This window comes from Leptinotarsa decemlineata, unplaced genomic scaffold (genome assembly GCF_025532065.1).
Source record: "Leptinotarsa decemlineata unplaced genomic scaffold, Ldec_3_MD MMD2_tig00001393_RagTag_RagTag, whole genome shotgun sequence".
NCBI lineage: Eukaryota > Metazoa > Arthropoda > Insecta > Coleoptera > Chrysomelidae > Leptinotarsa > Leptinotarsa decemlineata.
The window spans coordinates 8,244,959-8,262,829 of NW_027412562.1; the positions used below are offsets into that span (position 1 = coordinate 8,244,959).

The following is a 17,871-nucleotide window of genomic DNA, read 5'->3' on the forward strand; positions in this document are numbered from 1 at the left end:
CAGATTTATTACATTCGAGATCATATCGATCTCTCCCCTAGAGTATCCGGTGTATTAAAAATCCCCGAAAGATACCAAACGACACTTCCGAAAATCCAATTTCGAATGAATGCTCCACTCTGATTGAAAAATATTGGCCAGCGAATATAATCAGAAGCGAAAGACTAATTCAAAAGAAAAGAGCTTAGTATAAAATAAATACGGCAATTTAGAGGCGAGGGAGAAAAGAAAATTCAGAAGATCCTCTCACAATTAAAGTAGCCTTTAAAGATAAGCCTAAGGCGTAAAAAACATCCCTTTACAAGTGAAAAACTTCGTTAGAAAATCCCTCGGAGGGAACTTCGTTAACCGACTCGAATTTGGTGTTAACAATGCTTCGGATTTTTCACGATTCCTCCAAGTCTTAGATAGATTCCGGAGGGTTGATTGCCGGGGTAATGAGGGGGCGGATGACATTTATCTTGGAGGGGTTAACGTAGTGTCACTTGGTTCGCGATTATTCAAACCCTTTTCCACCGAATCAAGCTAATGCGGTACTGACATTATTACACATTTGGGAGTTTTTCTGATGTACCTAATAGCCACTTCTAAAGTTTTAGATAATTTTGAGAAATAAGCGAACTCTGTTAATTTTTGAAAAATATGTCTGATGAAGGAATACCGCTCAGTGGTAGTCTAACTGAGTTTCAGTAACAGACACAGTTTGACAACATTAGTTACATTTACAAATTGATTGTGAAAAATACCCAGATTGAAGTCACTGAACAGTTTAACTGCAATAAATGTTTCGCTATACAATAGCTTCCTCAGGCGTATTCATGTGAATCCTTTCTAATTAGTGCTTCAAATCAAATCAAATTTATTTTCATGGTAATATATAATTTGTTGTATGATATTCGATTTCAATTATCTTCAATGAGTAACTTCCACCTAGGCATTGAAATGCCTGTATTGTATCATATTACTCACTTCTGTATGTACATTTTACAGAAACACTATGACAATATTAAGATCTGCTCTATGGTAGGTAATATAATTACTAAAAAAAAACCAAACTCATGAAGGAAACAAAAAGGAGTAGATGTAAGTTGAGTATATGCGTGTATGGTATTCAATGTAGGAAATTCATTAATGTTTTCAGTGTATGTCAAATTTTTTGAGTTTTCCATTATGAATAGCTTGAGAGAAAATTTTAATTCATCAGTTTTTTCATACATTTCTCGAATATTCTAGTTCTTACTCACATATTAGTCTATTGATATAGATAATCCGTTGAGAATCGTAATTTTTTTAAAATATTATTTCAAAAATAGAGTTCTGTGCTATTTGTAAGCTGATAATGTGGTTGTTAAAAAACCACCGCATGCTAGCATACAATGTCGCAAAGACTGATATATTGAAAAGAATATTTCTGAGAATATGAAATGTACGCATGAATACTCTCATCCTTTGTGTTACATATGACACATATTTGTTTCATCTCTGTCGATCAATCCCAAGGAGACTGAGATGATCCTTTTCACCAGGAAAATAAGTTAATCGGGCTTAAAACCTCCCGAAATCTTCAAAAGCAAACTAAACTTCTCCGAAGAGGTGAAATACCTCAGTACTATCCTCGACAGAAAGCTAACATGGTACTCTCACATACAGAGTAGAGCAAAAAGAGCATATGTGGCTTATGAGCAATGTTGGAGGAGAGTGGGACGCGCATGGGGTCTTCCATCCCGTGTGGTCACCTGGATCTACACTGCAATAATATGACCCATGTTAACGTACAGAGCCTTTGCATGGAGACCGAAAGAGATGAGATGAATTCTAAGGATGCAATCTTGCCAGGATCAGCCTGGGCGACCCTGGCAAGCTAGCGCCGAAGAAAGATCTGGAGGAAACACTTCCATAATATGGGGCTAGTGGACACACCTGTATACAAGATATGTGAACAGGAAGATGAAACTGTCAGGCATGTCCTGTTCGAGTGCCCTGAGTTATCGTCAATAAGAGAGTGTGTGTTCGGCGAGTCTGGCCCTATACCTGCCGATATAAAGGAGATCCCTCTCAGTGACATGTCCACCTTCCTGGAAAGGACACGATGGATGATGACCTAGGAGGACAACTCCTCGGGAGGATGTACAATGTACAAGTGGCCTAAGTGCTGTGGGCTTACACTCACTCTCCCTACTTCACAGATACAGATATTGTTTCATCGGATATGTTGATCAATAACAAGATCCGAATATTTTGTGGATTCTGTTTTTTCTATAACTGGGCATTTACAATTGAAACTTTTTGTGCAGGTTATTTTGTGCAATTTGAGTTCATTAATATGCGGATGATCAACTGAACAGAGTGAAAAACTCATAAATTTGGTTTTTCCTACATTTAGACTCAATACATTATTATTCAGCTATTAATTCCAGAAGTTCCAACTTCCAGCAGTGGCCGTATCATCAACATAACACACCATATGAGCATGAAGTTTATTAATCTGCGTTATTGCGTTTATGTGAACAAGAAAAAGCAGCAGTCCAAGAGGTGTTTCCTGGAGTATATCCACATCTATGTGTAATAATATGTGTATGTTGCGCTGAACAATTTGAATCATATTATCTCAAATATTATCAATGACTGATTTCCGCATAAAAAATATTCAGAGAAGGGAAACGGAACTTTTAGAATTCTCGAATCTATTGATTTCCAAGCTATTCAAAAGATTGAGTTTCAAACCTTTGGACAAGATCCTCAAGTCAACTCAAATACCTCTGATCTATTCGACATTGTTTTTATTGAATATGCTCGAAGTATTGTTTGTTCTGAAAAAAGGTCGACTCTTTCAGTTGTATTGCCAATTGCATATGCAGGAAATTTTCTGTGAAGATTCCTGCACTGACGCCTGTCGGATATAATCCAATGCCCTTCTTGGTATTAGCCAGGGGAGTAGTTGTTTTCTGAGAGGCGTCAGTCCCTTTTCTTTTTCGAAAAAACGAGCGATATTATTGGTCTTCAAATTGGCCACCCTAGGAGAACCACTTTTCAAAGAATGAAAGTCCACAGGTGATTTTCATTTATTTCATGTCCATTCGGATGAGTTTACAAATTATTTGTTCCCAATTTTCATATTTTTTCTGGAGACGTCAACTTGATTCGTGAAATGCACGTCGCGTAGAGTATTGCAGTTCTAGTGTTTGTGAAAAGTGTTTGCTTGGATTTATTTCACGTCAGTTGTTTCAGTTTTGACATTTTAACTAAAACAGAATAATAATTTGTACTCATAAACCTTCCTTTTGAATCGCTCCGTCAATTGTTGATAACTGTTTGAAAATCCGTTTGATAGTTTCAAAATTTATCACATTCAGACACACAGGCATGGCACTACTATGTAGTGATTTCACCTTCATATAAGAGGGGGTGCAAAGTTAATTTGTGCATATTATTTACTTCTTGCTTTCATAAATGATCTATTTTCCATCCATAGATTCTTTTATGATTCACTTCCAGTTTTTGGTACTTCTGTTTTTTATATTCTGCTGTTTTCATAATTCTAATTTTTTTAAATAACAGTAAATTATTGGTGTCTATGTGAAATGCACGGCAGATTTTATATTTCATGTTAATTGTATGAATTTAGGCTTTTCACACGTGTTACCAAATGACCGTTTTCAGTGAAAACAACAGAATTTTTTTATTCTCTTCATTAGGTTGTCTTTTCTATTCAATATGAATTGTTCGGAAGGAATATTTTGTTAATTTCACCTAACTATATGACCTCCATTATGTCAAGTTTTCCAACATCAATTTCTTTATGTAGTCAATGATCAACATCAATGATCTTTATGTAGTCTAAGTAAAATCAAAATTAAAATATGATTCTGTTTTGAAGTCTCCATTTTACAATTGCTATAATACATTAATTGAAAAAGTGCCACGTCGTTGACTGAAGTTTATTTACTTCAAATCTTATGGTATCTATCCATATGAATCTCTTACCGTAACATTCAATATTGAAAGTCTTCAATAACGCTAAAAACTTGCTGAAATACATTTTTTGTATATATAAATTACTGCACAACAATGTGGATGTTATGGAGGTGTTATCTCTTATAAATTTACCTGTTCCTAATTTTAGAACTAGAAGTATATGAACTTTTTACAGCCGACTGGCCAGAAATAATTTGTACCCCAAGTCACCTATCTTAAGCATTTGTAATGATTTCCATTTAATTTTCAATTTGTGTGATATCAATTTTGATTCCCTAGAATATATTGTTGACACTGCATCTCAGTATTTCATAGATAATTTTTGATTTTCTGGTATAGTTTTTTTATTTTATTTTATTATATCATAATTTCATTTTCTCAAATTGTAACTTTGTAATTATAGGATTTATATTACTTTTTTAACTTACTTAGTTAACCCTGTAAATGGTTTTTAACGGTTGGGTAATAAAGGCTATTATTATTATTGCCTCTGGAGCAAAACGAGATAAAAATTCGATTCAGGTTTTGATCAGACCCACTACGATCACTTCCGCAAGATTCTGCAACAAAAGATAAATAATATATTTTTCTTTCAGGAATAGCACACCATCTGGCGGGCCTACCAGGTCATCCACCAGAATGGGCAATGTTAGGAGGTAGACATCCTTATCCGCATGGACCATTCATGCCTCATCACCATCCTCATTTCCCCCACCATATGTTTGCCGCCCTGGATCGTCCTCCGAATACTTCTCCAAGGATAGCAAACGGTGAGGTTCCATATTTGAACTGGGAGTCAATATCAGTCACATAGTGAATCTTCATATTTGGGATATTTTGATAATATAAACTCAAATGAACATCAAATGATCTGTGTTGATGTATTAATTCACGTAATTACTACCCAAATTATGGATATTAAAGAATGATAGGAAATTTGATAAACAATGCTGAATATTGACAGTATAATCAACAGTATATATGCCATTGACGGTTTACTACACGATACTATTCAAAATATAACGTATTGAAATTGGATAAACATTTTTGAATAGCATTAAGACATGAAAATTATTATTTGAGTGATAAAACATTGGGTTTTTGCATTGTTTTGCTGGTATCTACCAAGAACTAGGAACAAACAATCATTTCAACCAACTGGTATAAGTGATAATCTAATATATATTGGAGATTCTTTTTACATATGTAACGCTAGGAAGTGAGAACTAAGTTGAGAACGATAACACTAGTTTACAGTACATCTGTTGCCGATAAAATTTTAGCTGTTGCTCGCTACATTTGATATCCTGATTTTGAATATATAAGTGAAATTTTTATATCAGCTCTAGTTTCTGAGTTTCGGCTATGTAGATATAAAACAGAAAAAACACTTATTTACTAAGAAAAAATTTAATTTAAAATTGAGTTCTGAAAAATTTCGCTTCAAAGCTCTTCTCTGATGTGTAGACTGAGGATGACGGCGCATCAGAGACCAACAATAGTCAGACATCATATTAGTATCCTAGAAACCCTGATAACGTTCTTCCGTAATGCGTAAGTCTTGATGCATATGCTCTCCCTGCTCTTCGTTCATATCTCCTGAATTTTCCGAAAATTTGTCCAGATGACTATGAAGGAAGTGGAGTTTTACGCTCACATTGCACCCCAATTTTTCTAATTGTAAAAGAAGGGCATCTACAAGCGCAACATAATTTTCTGATCTTCTGTTTCCGAGAAAGTTCTGCATCACAAAGACGAAAACTGTCCAAGGCGTTAGTTCTAGCTCAGTCATAGAATTTCCAAATTGACTATCTTTCGTAAGTTACCTGATTTGCGGATCATCAAAAATACCGACTTTAATCTTTTCCACAGTGGGCCGTGGCAATTTTTGGCAAACGTAAGAGAAGCAGTCCCCATCTGTATCTAATGATTTAACAAATTGCTTCACGATGCCCAGTTTTATGTGCAATGGCGGAAGGATAATTTTGTCATGACCTACTAATGAATTCTGAACTATATTGTGCTTTTTAGGTGTCGTATTTTCTCTCATGGGTCACTTTCTTCTTATCCAATATTTTTGTTCAGCTCTACTGTCCCAAAGATATATAAAACAGAGAAACTTAGTGGAACCATTTTCAAATCAACACAAATTTGCCACTCATGGTCATTGTATTTTATTTTATCTAAAACTAGCGAGATGTTACAATATTCTTCTTTTAACTTTGTTCAGTGGGCAATAGGCTACCAAGCATGTTAATTTCCGTTGTGTAACAGAATACATTTTAGACTACATTTGGAGCTGTCAATGAATAAACGCCCATCGTTTGATTCATATTCTGTCAACCCCATTTTTTTCAACAAGTTTTTAACGTCTGTAGGAAATGCAATACAGAAATATAACGTCGTTAAGTATCTGAAGAGAGCAAATTTTTTTCTTTTAGCTTTGATACCAACAATTTTGAAGCTTGTTTAGAGAGATTTGAATTTCTTACAAGATCATCTTACTCGTTTTGGGAATCAGCATCATTCTGAAATGTCAGGTAAACGCTGCACTGGAAGTTGAACACAATTAGTATCTAAATACTGTCATTTAGCTCGATTTTTAGTGTTTAAACCGTTTATATTGAGACTACAACAGTAATAGTTGATGTTTCAAATTTAAAGGCACTTCTTTTACCACTTTTCCATGATCTTAAATATTCCACACACGATTTACAAATACAATCAGGAGCCCAAAACTTCTCTTGTTCATCCAAGGCCATCCCAAAATACTGAAAATAGTTATTTTTCACCAACTATGATAAAGCTCTTGTATATTTGTCCAACGCATTATATTCTCTGCATATATATACCAAAAATTATTCAGATTATTGAAACATCGTCTCTTGAAACTACTCATATCGGAAAAACTCTATATACTAATCTAAGCACTGTAAAATACGAACGTTATCGAAGAAGAAATAAGTTTAAATGGTAAAAATCGAAAACAAAGTAACTCAAGCCGCACAAAAACTGTTGAGGGTCGATTTGATGAAAATAGGTCATAAGTAAACACTATCGACCATTAACTTTGCGGCAACAGGCAAAAGGTGAATTTTGTAAACTAGTGTAATCGAAGTTTAATTTAATTTGAAATCAATTTTGATGTTATGATATAACATTTGATCTTCAATTAATAGTACTCAATTCAGGAAATAAAGGAGACATTTAGCCGTTAATACGTGGTAGGAGATCATCATGAAAAATGAGAAATGAAACTTTCTTTGTTTTTTACCACATGTATTTGTTACTAACCTTACTGCAGTTTGAATAGAAAATATATATTAAATATAGAAGTTGAACTTCTTTCATTTTGCTGACAACTTTAGAAAAAGTGTGTAAAATTCTTGGCTGTTCAGCCGGAATTCAGATATTTTGATAAGTCCAGGAAGGGGGACCAAATAATGGTCCAATTTTTAGGTAACTACGGAAGTGAAGTCTAGCTTCTGTTAAACAAAATCACACTTGAAAACAGAGTTATTTCAACTGAATTTAGTGTCCACAATCAAATGTCATTACTGTTACAAGATCTTTTCACACCAACTAAATGGTTCGACTTTTATTTTATATGCCTTCCATCTCCTCTCTCTTATAACATCAACAAATATAATAACTACACCTATATTTTTTCACAGAAGCATCTTCAACATCACTGGGTCCAATATCAATAAACTGCAGCAGTGCCCACAGTACCACATCACCAAAAGCCTCACCCAACACACAAGTTGGACTTCTGACCACAGCCGACGCTCCACCTTCGCCAGAGGAAGACGACATATCTGTTACTGCATCTCCTACTCCATCACCACAACCACCCCCTACCTTTCCAGGAATACCACCTCCACCCTTACAAAACAACCACCTGTTCAACAACGCCCTTGCTGCCAGTTTGTTTCTCAATGCACCACTTTTACCCCCACCAGGACAGTGGTTCTACTCCCAGCTCTACCCGCACGAGTGGAGTTGGATCAACTTCAGAAACAACTCGATACTTTCGAGGAATTCACCCGAAGAAGACATTTCTCAGAATCCGGATAGTTCCAGTGACAAAGTGGACGTTACTGAGGTTGACGACGATGTTAAAGACGAAGACGTTAAAGATGCTCTCACAGATATTGTTGATAAAGGTGTTGACAAGGACAGCAAAAGTTCCGAAGGTGTGAATTTGAGTCTCAGATTGAGAAAAAGCTCTGCGTTTTCGGTCAGACAAAAAGATGTTGTGAGTTCGAGTGATAAAGACGAGACGAAGTGTTCACGAGATGGCTCTAGACATGTGTGGAGGCCATACTAGTTTTTAAACTGTGCAATGTTTCTCGATTGTATTTTGATCTTGAAATCTGAAGAAAGGGTCAGTTGAGTTCAGTGTTGATCAGTAATTTCTGAAATGAAATGTTTTCATCAGAGTTCACGGCTTTGGTTTACAAAATTTCCGGCATTTTGATTCGAAATCTCGTTACCATATACAAGAACAAATGGTTATGAACACTTTTGTTGTGTTTTGAACTTATTGAAATAACTGTTGAATAATATCATTAATTTGGAATGTACAGAAATATATTTCACTGTGGAATGTATTTGAATTTTGGTCCCTCCAATAACCACTGAAATGAATGGTACATGTTGTTTTCACATTCAATATGAATTGTACATAAATGTAAATTGTTATCATCATTCATTGTAGGAAGTTATGTTTGTAAATAAAAGTATGATTGTTGTAACTGTAACTTATTTATAATGGAACTTTCGAAATACCGAAAGATGGACGATTTATCTAAATCAGGAACATAATTTTACACATTCCAACAAGTGGAAGTTTTCGTTGCCCAGTTCATTGATATTGTACAGGATGTAACATAAGTTCGTTAAAATACTCAAGCGAACTTTTCCTGAGACAATTTCAAGAAAATGAGTCTATATAAACTTGTGTCCGGAAATGTGAATTTTCAGAAAATTTTATGAAAAAAATTGTTTTATTTTGACGAGATTTATAACATACTTAGTTTTTGTAACGTTCTCAGCAACTTCACTTAGCGCCCTAGGAGCTAAGTAATATGAATCGATATAGAAAATTGTAAATATCTTGAAAACGATCACCTCCAGCGTTGTTGACGAAGTGAACCTTTTTTACTGAAGAAAGGTGTGGGAATTAGTTTTTTTCATGAAAGATACCAAAAGTTTACTATCAAAAAAGCTAGGGCAATTTGAAAAAAATAATAACAACGTACGCAGCACCCTCTAGTTGTTACATGAAAAACCTCGAGTACCTAATTTTGTGCAAAAAACTTATTTTTTGCAAAATTTATTTTTTAAAAACGAACAAAAAAATTCCATTTCAACACCCTGTATCTTCGAAAGGAAGCATTTCCAGGCACAAGTTTGAATACCTTTTTTATTGTCTCAGGAATACGCCCCTTGGATATTTTAACGTATTTATGTTACACCCTGTATATAAAATACAGGTAATATGATTTTCCATTCAGAAATACCAAATATGGAAAAAGCCACATCAAACTACATCACATTCATTCATTTTTTCATTATTCAATTCTCTTGACAAGCTTATGTGGATTACAATCGAATCATGATTTTGGATATTATACTGATAATCATCACTTATCAAGAGTATTTTGAGTATCAATCACCATATGTTATTTCATCAATGTCAAATATTATTTCTTATTCTTTATTGTAATCTACCCTTCATTCAATTTCTTCAGCAATGAATTTTAATTCATCTTCAGTTTGTTACATCACTTGAAAAAGAGCCAATATAATTTTTTTATTTGATAAATATTGACATCCCTTTTGAGAAAGGTTTTATTGACTATGAATCTCATCAGGTCCCAAATTGTGTCTTGAGTCGCTATAACTCACCAGCCTTAAGCTAACGGGAACTTCTGTACCTTCAACAATATGTTGAGTGTTACTTGATATTGAGTCTATACTTTGGTTTTGTCATATGAAGCTGAAGTTTTTTCTATTTTTTCGAATGTGGAACTTTGGTTCTATATAGATATGCTCTAATAAATCCAAGAAGTCCATCTGTTGATTTCTCCTTGCACAACTATTCTAAAAATCGCTTAAGATATTGAAGCATCAAAAATAATGCTGAGAGTATGTTGATTTATGTGTCTTTATCTACAATTTTTGATAGTTCTGACAGTGTTTCGAACTATTTTCCTTCAATTTTCTGAACTCATCATCCTCCACGAGAGAAAAAAATCTTTGGTGAGGAAGAATTCAAGGTGATACTTGTGTTTTAATGAAAATCATTCCATATACAATTTTTTGCCTAAGAAATACTTTTTTGTACGAGTATAAGACTTGCTTGAACAACTGACTGAAAAATAAAGATCAATTGATGAGTGTATATGCGTGAACTTGGTAAGGAATATATATGAATAAGAAGAGATATTTTTTGGAATATACCGAAATCTGGGGAAAAATACACTATTATTTCATTTTCTGAAAAAATTTAATTGCAGTGAAGAATCAATAGATTGTAGTCAATTGCGGTAATAAAATTCTTTCAATATTTATTTATGATAAAAGTATTATGCAATTCTTCATTGTGAGATTCAAGTGGAAGTTTAGGCATCTTGTCTGTAAAGTAACGTATGAACTCATTATCAGCCTAATAAACAATGTTATTGAAAATTTTCGAAACAAATTTCAACGCGACATTTGAGTATAATTTCATATATTTCTCTTCAACCTTATATGAAAATATCTTCAATGATCTAGCAACTAATATAAGCTTTCATGAATTTTGTACATGAGGTATACAGTTACAGAGAAAATACAGGGACGAGCCTAAAAGTCAAACTACAAGTTGCCTGATATCCGCTCTTCCCATTCCAACCAGTTGGATGACACTAGCTTGCTCAGTTGGACCACAGACTTTGTTCGTGTTGGGCCGCGTATCTACCACTTGTCGGAAAAATGGTAGACGTTTCAATTGAGCAACGTGTCAAGTGGAATTTTTCAACGGAAGGTTAGAAGGCATTAAAGATGATCCTCCTTCATGAAACCCTTAAACTTCGAACACGGATGAAAACATCCTTGGAGAAAGCGACCAGAGCTATGTGCGAATAAGTTGTGGATGCTTTATCAGGACAACGCTTCAGCCCATACATACTGAACTGATTATTAACTCATTTTTGACTAAGCTTGTGATCCCTGTGTTGGGACATGCACCCTACTGACCAGACCAGATCTAGTTTTGTGTGACGTTCTTGAAAGAGAAAAAAACAATGAAATGAAACAGTAATGAAGAAAAGAGAATTGAAACTTTTTATGTTCTGTACCACTTTTATTTGTAACTAACTTTACTGCAGTTTCATCCTATAAGGATATTTTCAAACTTATACATGTATAAGGTATACATAAGAACATTTTCAAACTTATACATGTATAAGGTATACATAAGAACATTTTCAAACTTATACATGTATAAGTTTGAAACGAAACGGCAGTAACATTAGTTACAAATAAAAGTGGTAAAAACATAGAAAGTTTCTATTTTCTTTCCTTCATTATGATTTCCTATAACGTAGTAACGGCTACATCCATCAATTTATTGAAATGGGCCAGTTTCTATAAAGCGAAAGCTGTGAAAAGTATAGCGACGGTGACTATGAACATGCTTTCAGAAAATGAATTGAAAACATTGTTCAAAACAGAAGGACCTTCGAATGGAGGGTGAAGAAAAAGGGATGAGGTGAAAATTGTAACAGAAAATAATATAAAGAGTTACACTTAGAGCCCCTTTGATTTCATTGCCAAATTTCTACAGAAAAGTTAAACTTGCAAAATTTTGCTAGATAATGGCAATAATAGTTGGGTGGGTGGATCGGCAGACGCGATATAAATGGGTGTTACTGCTAATTCTACAGATTTGATTTCGCTGAACTATTTTATGCTGCAAAAAGTTTTGATATTTTCAAGTCTGATTGTGAACATCGAGTGGAGAGAAAAAAAAATAGTGTTATAAACGAAGAGAAGTTCATTTCCAACTGCTCCCAAGAAATGGATCGTATTTGCTACCAATCTTGAAGAAAAATATGGATAGTAGCGTACCTCTGGTAATGCGGGGCTCTGCCAGAGGTGACAAACTCTTTCCTCGCTACTCGTGGGAACACACATGAATGAAACAACAGAAATAACAAAAACAAAAACCAATCCCGAGGCTAGACAGAAGTGCTCACCTCAATATAAGGCGGTGGCTGGGGATGAACAGAAATGTCCACCCCAATCTACCGCTTGGAATGAGGCTGAACATAGCAGATCACCTCCGACAGCAAGGGCACTTCCTGCGGCGGGCGCCAAGAACTCCGCCTTGAATAAAAGCAAGGAACCGGCTGCCCCTGCAGGAAAGCGCCCTTACTTGAGCACCTCCACGGAGGGAACTCCTAGAAGATTGAAGAAGCCGCGCAACGACAGTAATGTCACTGTACCTTCCAAAACCTTCACGAAGGTCACCGTGAGACACCTCAAGGTTGCCAAAAAAAGTGTGTGTTCGGCGAGTCTTGGCCTACACCTGCCGATATAAAGGAGATGTTTCCTAGTGACCTGTTGACCTTCCTGGAAGGGACAGGATGGACGATGACCTAGGAGGACAACTCCTCGGGAGGATGTACAATAGGTCACATGTGGCCGAAGTTCTATGACTACACTCACCCTCCCTACTCTACAGACTGATATCAGAAAATACCTTCGAATATTTCAGGAGTCAATCAACAACATTGCCATATTCCACGTTTTAAAACTTATGTGATATCTGCATCCCCATGGATATGAGTATCAGATGAAAGAGTTTGGTAAAAAGACTATGAAAAATTGGAACTCCGATCTAAGTCTGAATTCAATATGATGGACCACTGAAGATGGCGAATTAGTTTTTTTGTGCATTCTCATGCCGAGTATCAGCTGAAAAAGTTTGCTAAAAATAAAACAAAAAATAACATTACGTCAGTCAAAGTTCAATATGGCCGTCCGACCAAAATGGTAGATTATTTACTCTATGCAACCTCCTGATATGGATATTGAATAAAATGGTTTGCTAAAAAGAATTTGAAAATCAACATGACATCACTCTTAACCCAATAATCATGATATGATTATCAAATGAAAGGGTTTGATGAGTTATCTATTATAGTTTTCACTTTTCTTTAGCTTGTGGAAGTGGAAAATTCCAGAAATGGTCAATAAAATACTTCGAATTCCTCCACAAAAATGACTTCCGATGAAAATAAGATAAATTTTTCCACTTTATTTGCCGTGAATTTTCGGGAAGTATTGGCTGAATCCATAATTGAAAATACTTTGAATCTCTATTTCTTGCTTGCGTCTTGAAAACTAAATCAGCTTCTATCATTGCCTCTCGTTGAGGCTACTTGGGATCAATGCTACACCGATTATGTTGATCATTTTGATTTGTGTCGCTAAAATCCACGATAATGTTTCTACTGTCGCAGCATGCGTTGGACTTCCCCTAAGTCGAGACAAATTGTGAAAATAATTCACATCCAGCGAGGGTGCAAGGAAGAAAAACAAAAGGGAGGCCGGACTAATCAAGAAATTGAAGTTTCAATAAAAGCCATCATTAATTCTGAATTTGGGGATTCGAACATGTGCTAACTAAGGTTCTTATAGACCTTCATTCGGTCTCATTTGGAAGATTGTTACGAGGGATCTATAAATAGTACGTACTCGTAAAAAGGGAAATGACGATAAATGAACGCCATTAAGTTGATTTTTTGAATATTTTTAACGATAACGATACCTGAAGAAATGACAATCGAATTCATATGCACATGAGTATGGAATTGAGATACTTATAATTCAAACACTATGATTATGCTACCTAAATTGAATAATATTCTGAATCATGATTATCTGTTTTTGGTTTTATTTTGAAAAAATTCAACGATCAAATCTACAGAAAATTCAACATTGTTTTCTCTGCAAGATGTGTTGATGTAAGGTATCCCAGGTTGTTCTTAGATTGTCAGGTGTTTCTGAGACACTTGAAAAAAAATCTGTTCGAAATCTGAAATTTCCGTATTTTCTCTCGTTGACAAAAGAGGTTATGAATATACTGACCCGTTACTTGATGAAAATTAATAACTCTCCATGACAATTACACAATTTTCACTAACTTTTTGATTTCTACTGAGCAACAAGCTATGAAGTTAGTGAAAAGGGCGTAGAAATCAAAATGTTTGTGAAAATTGTTCATAGTCTAATCAACAAGTTCAGAAACATGAAAAATAGAGAAATATGAGCGATAGCTCATTCGATTTGGAATCACCTCTAGAAAAATGTTTTTGAAGGATTTTAGTGAAGGTAAAAAATTGCAATTGTTATTAACAAAATAATATACAGTGCTAGTCAAAAGTCCCCTCCCCCCCTCGTATCTTTGGAACGGGTATACTTATAATAATGAAATTTGGAGGGTGGAAATAAACGGATGTAGGCTTCTTAGCTGGTCATAACAGGTGACGCAATAGTCATAAATGACGTCACAAGGCCACTGTGACCAAAAATTTTAAATGGGACCCTATGGCAAGTGACAGCTCGTTTGAAAGGTATTGAAAATACCTATTCAGTCATACCAATTTTGTTTGGGTTTCGGCTGATTTTGATTGATAAATTGAAGAAATACGAAAATTATTGTTTCGCATTTAATTAATAAAGATTTTAAAGTACGCCTCTGGTTCATTGTCAAAAAGGTTGACGTGTTTGAATTATCTACTTGTCAAAAGTGTTTATACCTTGAAAATTTACCTAAGCTATTGTTTAACGAGACGTTTAAGTGTTTACATAGGCAAAATGGTACGTACTGTAGCCGACAAAGTAGCAGCTATCTTAATAATTGGTGAATGTAGAAACAATTTCCATGCAGCGGAACGACTGTTTAATGAGAGGTACCCCGATCGCCCTATATCGAGGGTTTATTTGAGGAAGCTTCTTCGGAAGTTTGAAGCATCAGGTAGTGTTCAAGATGCCAAACGATCTGGTCGACCAACAATTAGTGATGACAAAAAAATTGACATACTTGGAGAAATGGTAGTGAACCCTACTTCTTCCACAGCCCAAGTTGCGTCTATCTGTGAAGTCAGTCAAAGGACAGTACATAGGGTGTTGGCTAAAAACAAATTTCATCCATACAAATTAAAAATGGTGCACCAACTTTCAGATGATGACCCCGACCGAAGACTAGAATTCTGTGAAACTATGTCCGATAAAATGAACCAACAACCAGGCTACATACAGACAATTTGTTTTAGTGACGAAAGTACTTTCTTTCTCAATGGAAATGTTAACACTCAAAATGTGAGGTATTGGAGTGACACAAATCCTCACATCTTTCGTGAAAAACATACTCAATTTCCAGAAAAAGTAAATGTTTGGGCAGGTATTTTGGGAAACCACATAGTTGGGCCTCTTTTTCTCAATGCTAACTTAACCGGTGAATTGTATCTGGAGATGTTACAAACTGATATTGAGGCGTTAATTCTTGAAGTTCTAGAAGATAATCCAGATGAATTCGACAACTTGGAAATAACGTTTCAACAAGATGGTGCTCCTGCACACTATTACGGTGCAGTAAGACGTTACCTAGATGAAGAATATCGTGGTAGATGGATTGGACGACGAGGTTCGATCGAATGGCCAGCTCGGTCACCGGACCTTACACCATTAGATTTTTTTCTATGGGGGTACTTGAAATCTAAGGTTTACGCTACAGCACCTGACAGTATTGCCATTCTGAAACAACGAATTGTTGAAGAATGTAGGGCAATTTCCGCTGACACACTGGGACGAGTACGACAAGAGTTTAGCAATAGGATGCATTACTGCCAGGAAGTAGATGGAGCACATTTTGAACACTTATTATAAGAACTGGTTCTTAAATCTTTATTAATTAAATGCGAAACTATAATTTTCGTATTTCTTCAATTTATCAATCAAAATCAGCCGAAACCCAAACAAAATTGGTATGACTGAATAGGTATTTTCAATACCTTTCAAACGAGCTGTCACTTGCCATAGGGTCCCATTTAAAATTTTTGGTCACAGTGGCCTTGTGACGTCATTTATGACTATTGCGTCACCTGTTATGACCAGTTAAGAAGCCTACATCCGTTTATTTCCACACTCCAAATTTCATTATTATAAGTATACCCGTTCAAAAGATACGAGGGGGGGAGGGGACTTTTGACTAGCACTGTATAAAAAAATGGTATTTAGTTTTTCGTTATTTATAACTTCGTGGACCCTTTTTTATATATATATATATATATATATATATATATATATATATATATATATATATATATATATATATATATATATACTTCATATGATCCTGCGATAGAAGTTCATACAAATTTATTGATTTGTTAATTATGATTTTTCATAACTATTGCAAAATGAAATATCTAAAAATTTTTGATAATTTTTTTTTTCAATTGATATTCAGCTATGTCTGTTTTCACATTAAACAATGGCAGTTATTAACATAGGATATGAATTTTTTACGTAATTTGTTTATTAAATTGTTTTGAACAAATAGAGAAATTCAATATTTTTGAAAAATTTTTTTTGCTATTTTGTTGCCTAGAGATAATTATGATTTGAAAAATTTCATTCCTAATTTTAATTTTTAATTATTTAAAATCGATTTTTTTATATTTCGATTGTTTAAATGATTAGTTAACAAGTAATTTTGCTTTTGAAAATCATAATTTACACATTTGAATAGTTTGATGAAAAAAATTTTTATTCATTATTTATTTGTTTATTAGTTCAATAATTTGTTATAAACAAATATTGACCAACGCTATATTTTTTTTCTGACGCAAAAAAAAATATGGAAACAGCTATATATGAAAAATGCCATAAATTTTTTTATTCATTATAAGAAAATATAATAAATAAAAAAAAATTATGGTACTTTTTTATATATGTATAGCTGTTTTTGAAATTTTTGTCTGTTTCAGAAAAAAAATATAACGTTGGTCAATATTTGTATATAACAAATTGTTGAACTAATAAACAATTAAATAAGAAATAAATATTTTTTGAGAAACTATTTAAAGTGTAAATTATGATTTTAAAAAGTGAAATCATTTTTTAACTGATTATTTAAACAATCGATATATAAAAAAAATAGGACAATTATTTTTTAAATATTGAATTTCTCTATTTGTTTAAAACAATTTAATAAACAAATGACGTAACAAATTCATATCCTATGTTAATAACTGCCATTGTTCAATGTGAAAACAGACATAGCTGAATATCAATTGAAAAAAAAATTATCAACAATTTTTGGATATTTCATTTTGCAATAGTTATAAAAAATCATAATTAAGTATATATCAAAAGGGCTCCACGAAGTTTGAAATTTATAGGCCAATTATTTATACCTTATATTCCATTATTCATGCCAACGAAGATTGTGAAAAATTTGTTAGCTAACCATTGAATAACTTTTTGAAAAATGGTGATGAAACTTTTTTTTGCTACGGGACTCGATTCATCGACGGGATTGAGGTCCGGTGACCCTCGGGGGCCAATTCTCAGTGCCTCCTCTTCCTATTCATCGTTAGGGATATGCTACGTCTGAAAAATTTCTTGCTATCACACTAAAATGAGCAGGAGCTTCATCATGCATAAACCAAGAGTGATTTCGGAGACCAATGGGAATATCTTCCATAAGTTGGGGAAGCTCGTGTTCCAAAAAATGTAGGCAAGCATCTCCACTCAAACGTAAAGGAAGAAAATAGGGCCCAATTAAATAATCCCCAATTATGCCTACCCATACATTAACAGAGAATCTGTCTTGGA

At 34.3% G+C, this 17,871-nt stretch overlaps 1 protein-coding gene across 2 annotated transcripts in view; it reads left to right on the plus strand.

Moving 5' to 3' along the window:
- The window catches only part of LOC111508833 (uncharacterized), a 95,636-nt gene extending 86,916 nt beyond the window's left edge, over positions 1 to 8,720 (plus strand). For both annotated transcript variants that reach the window (XM_074175946.1, XM_074175947.1), the window contains 2 exons: positions 4,572 to 4,745; positions 7,650 to 8,720. In XM_074175946.1, coding sequence (XP_074032047.1) covers positions 4,572 to 4,745; positions 7,650 to 8,305 — 830 coding nt within the window. In that variant the 3' untranslated portion in view covers positions 8,306 to 8,720. The remainder of the gene's footprint in view (positions 1 to 4,571; positions 4,746 to 7,649) is intronic.
- Positions 8,721 to 17,871: the final 9,151 nt, after the last annotated feature.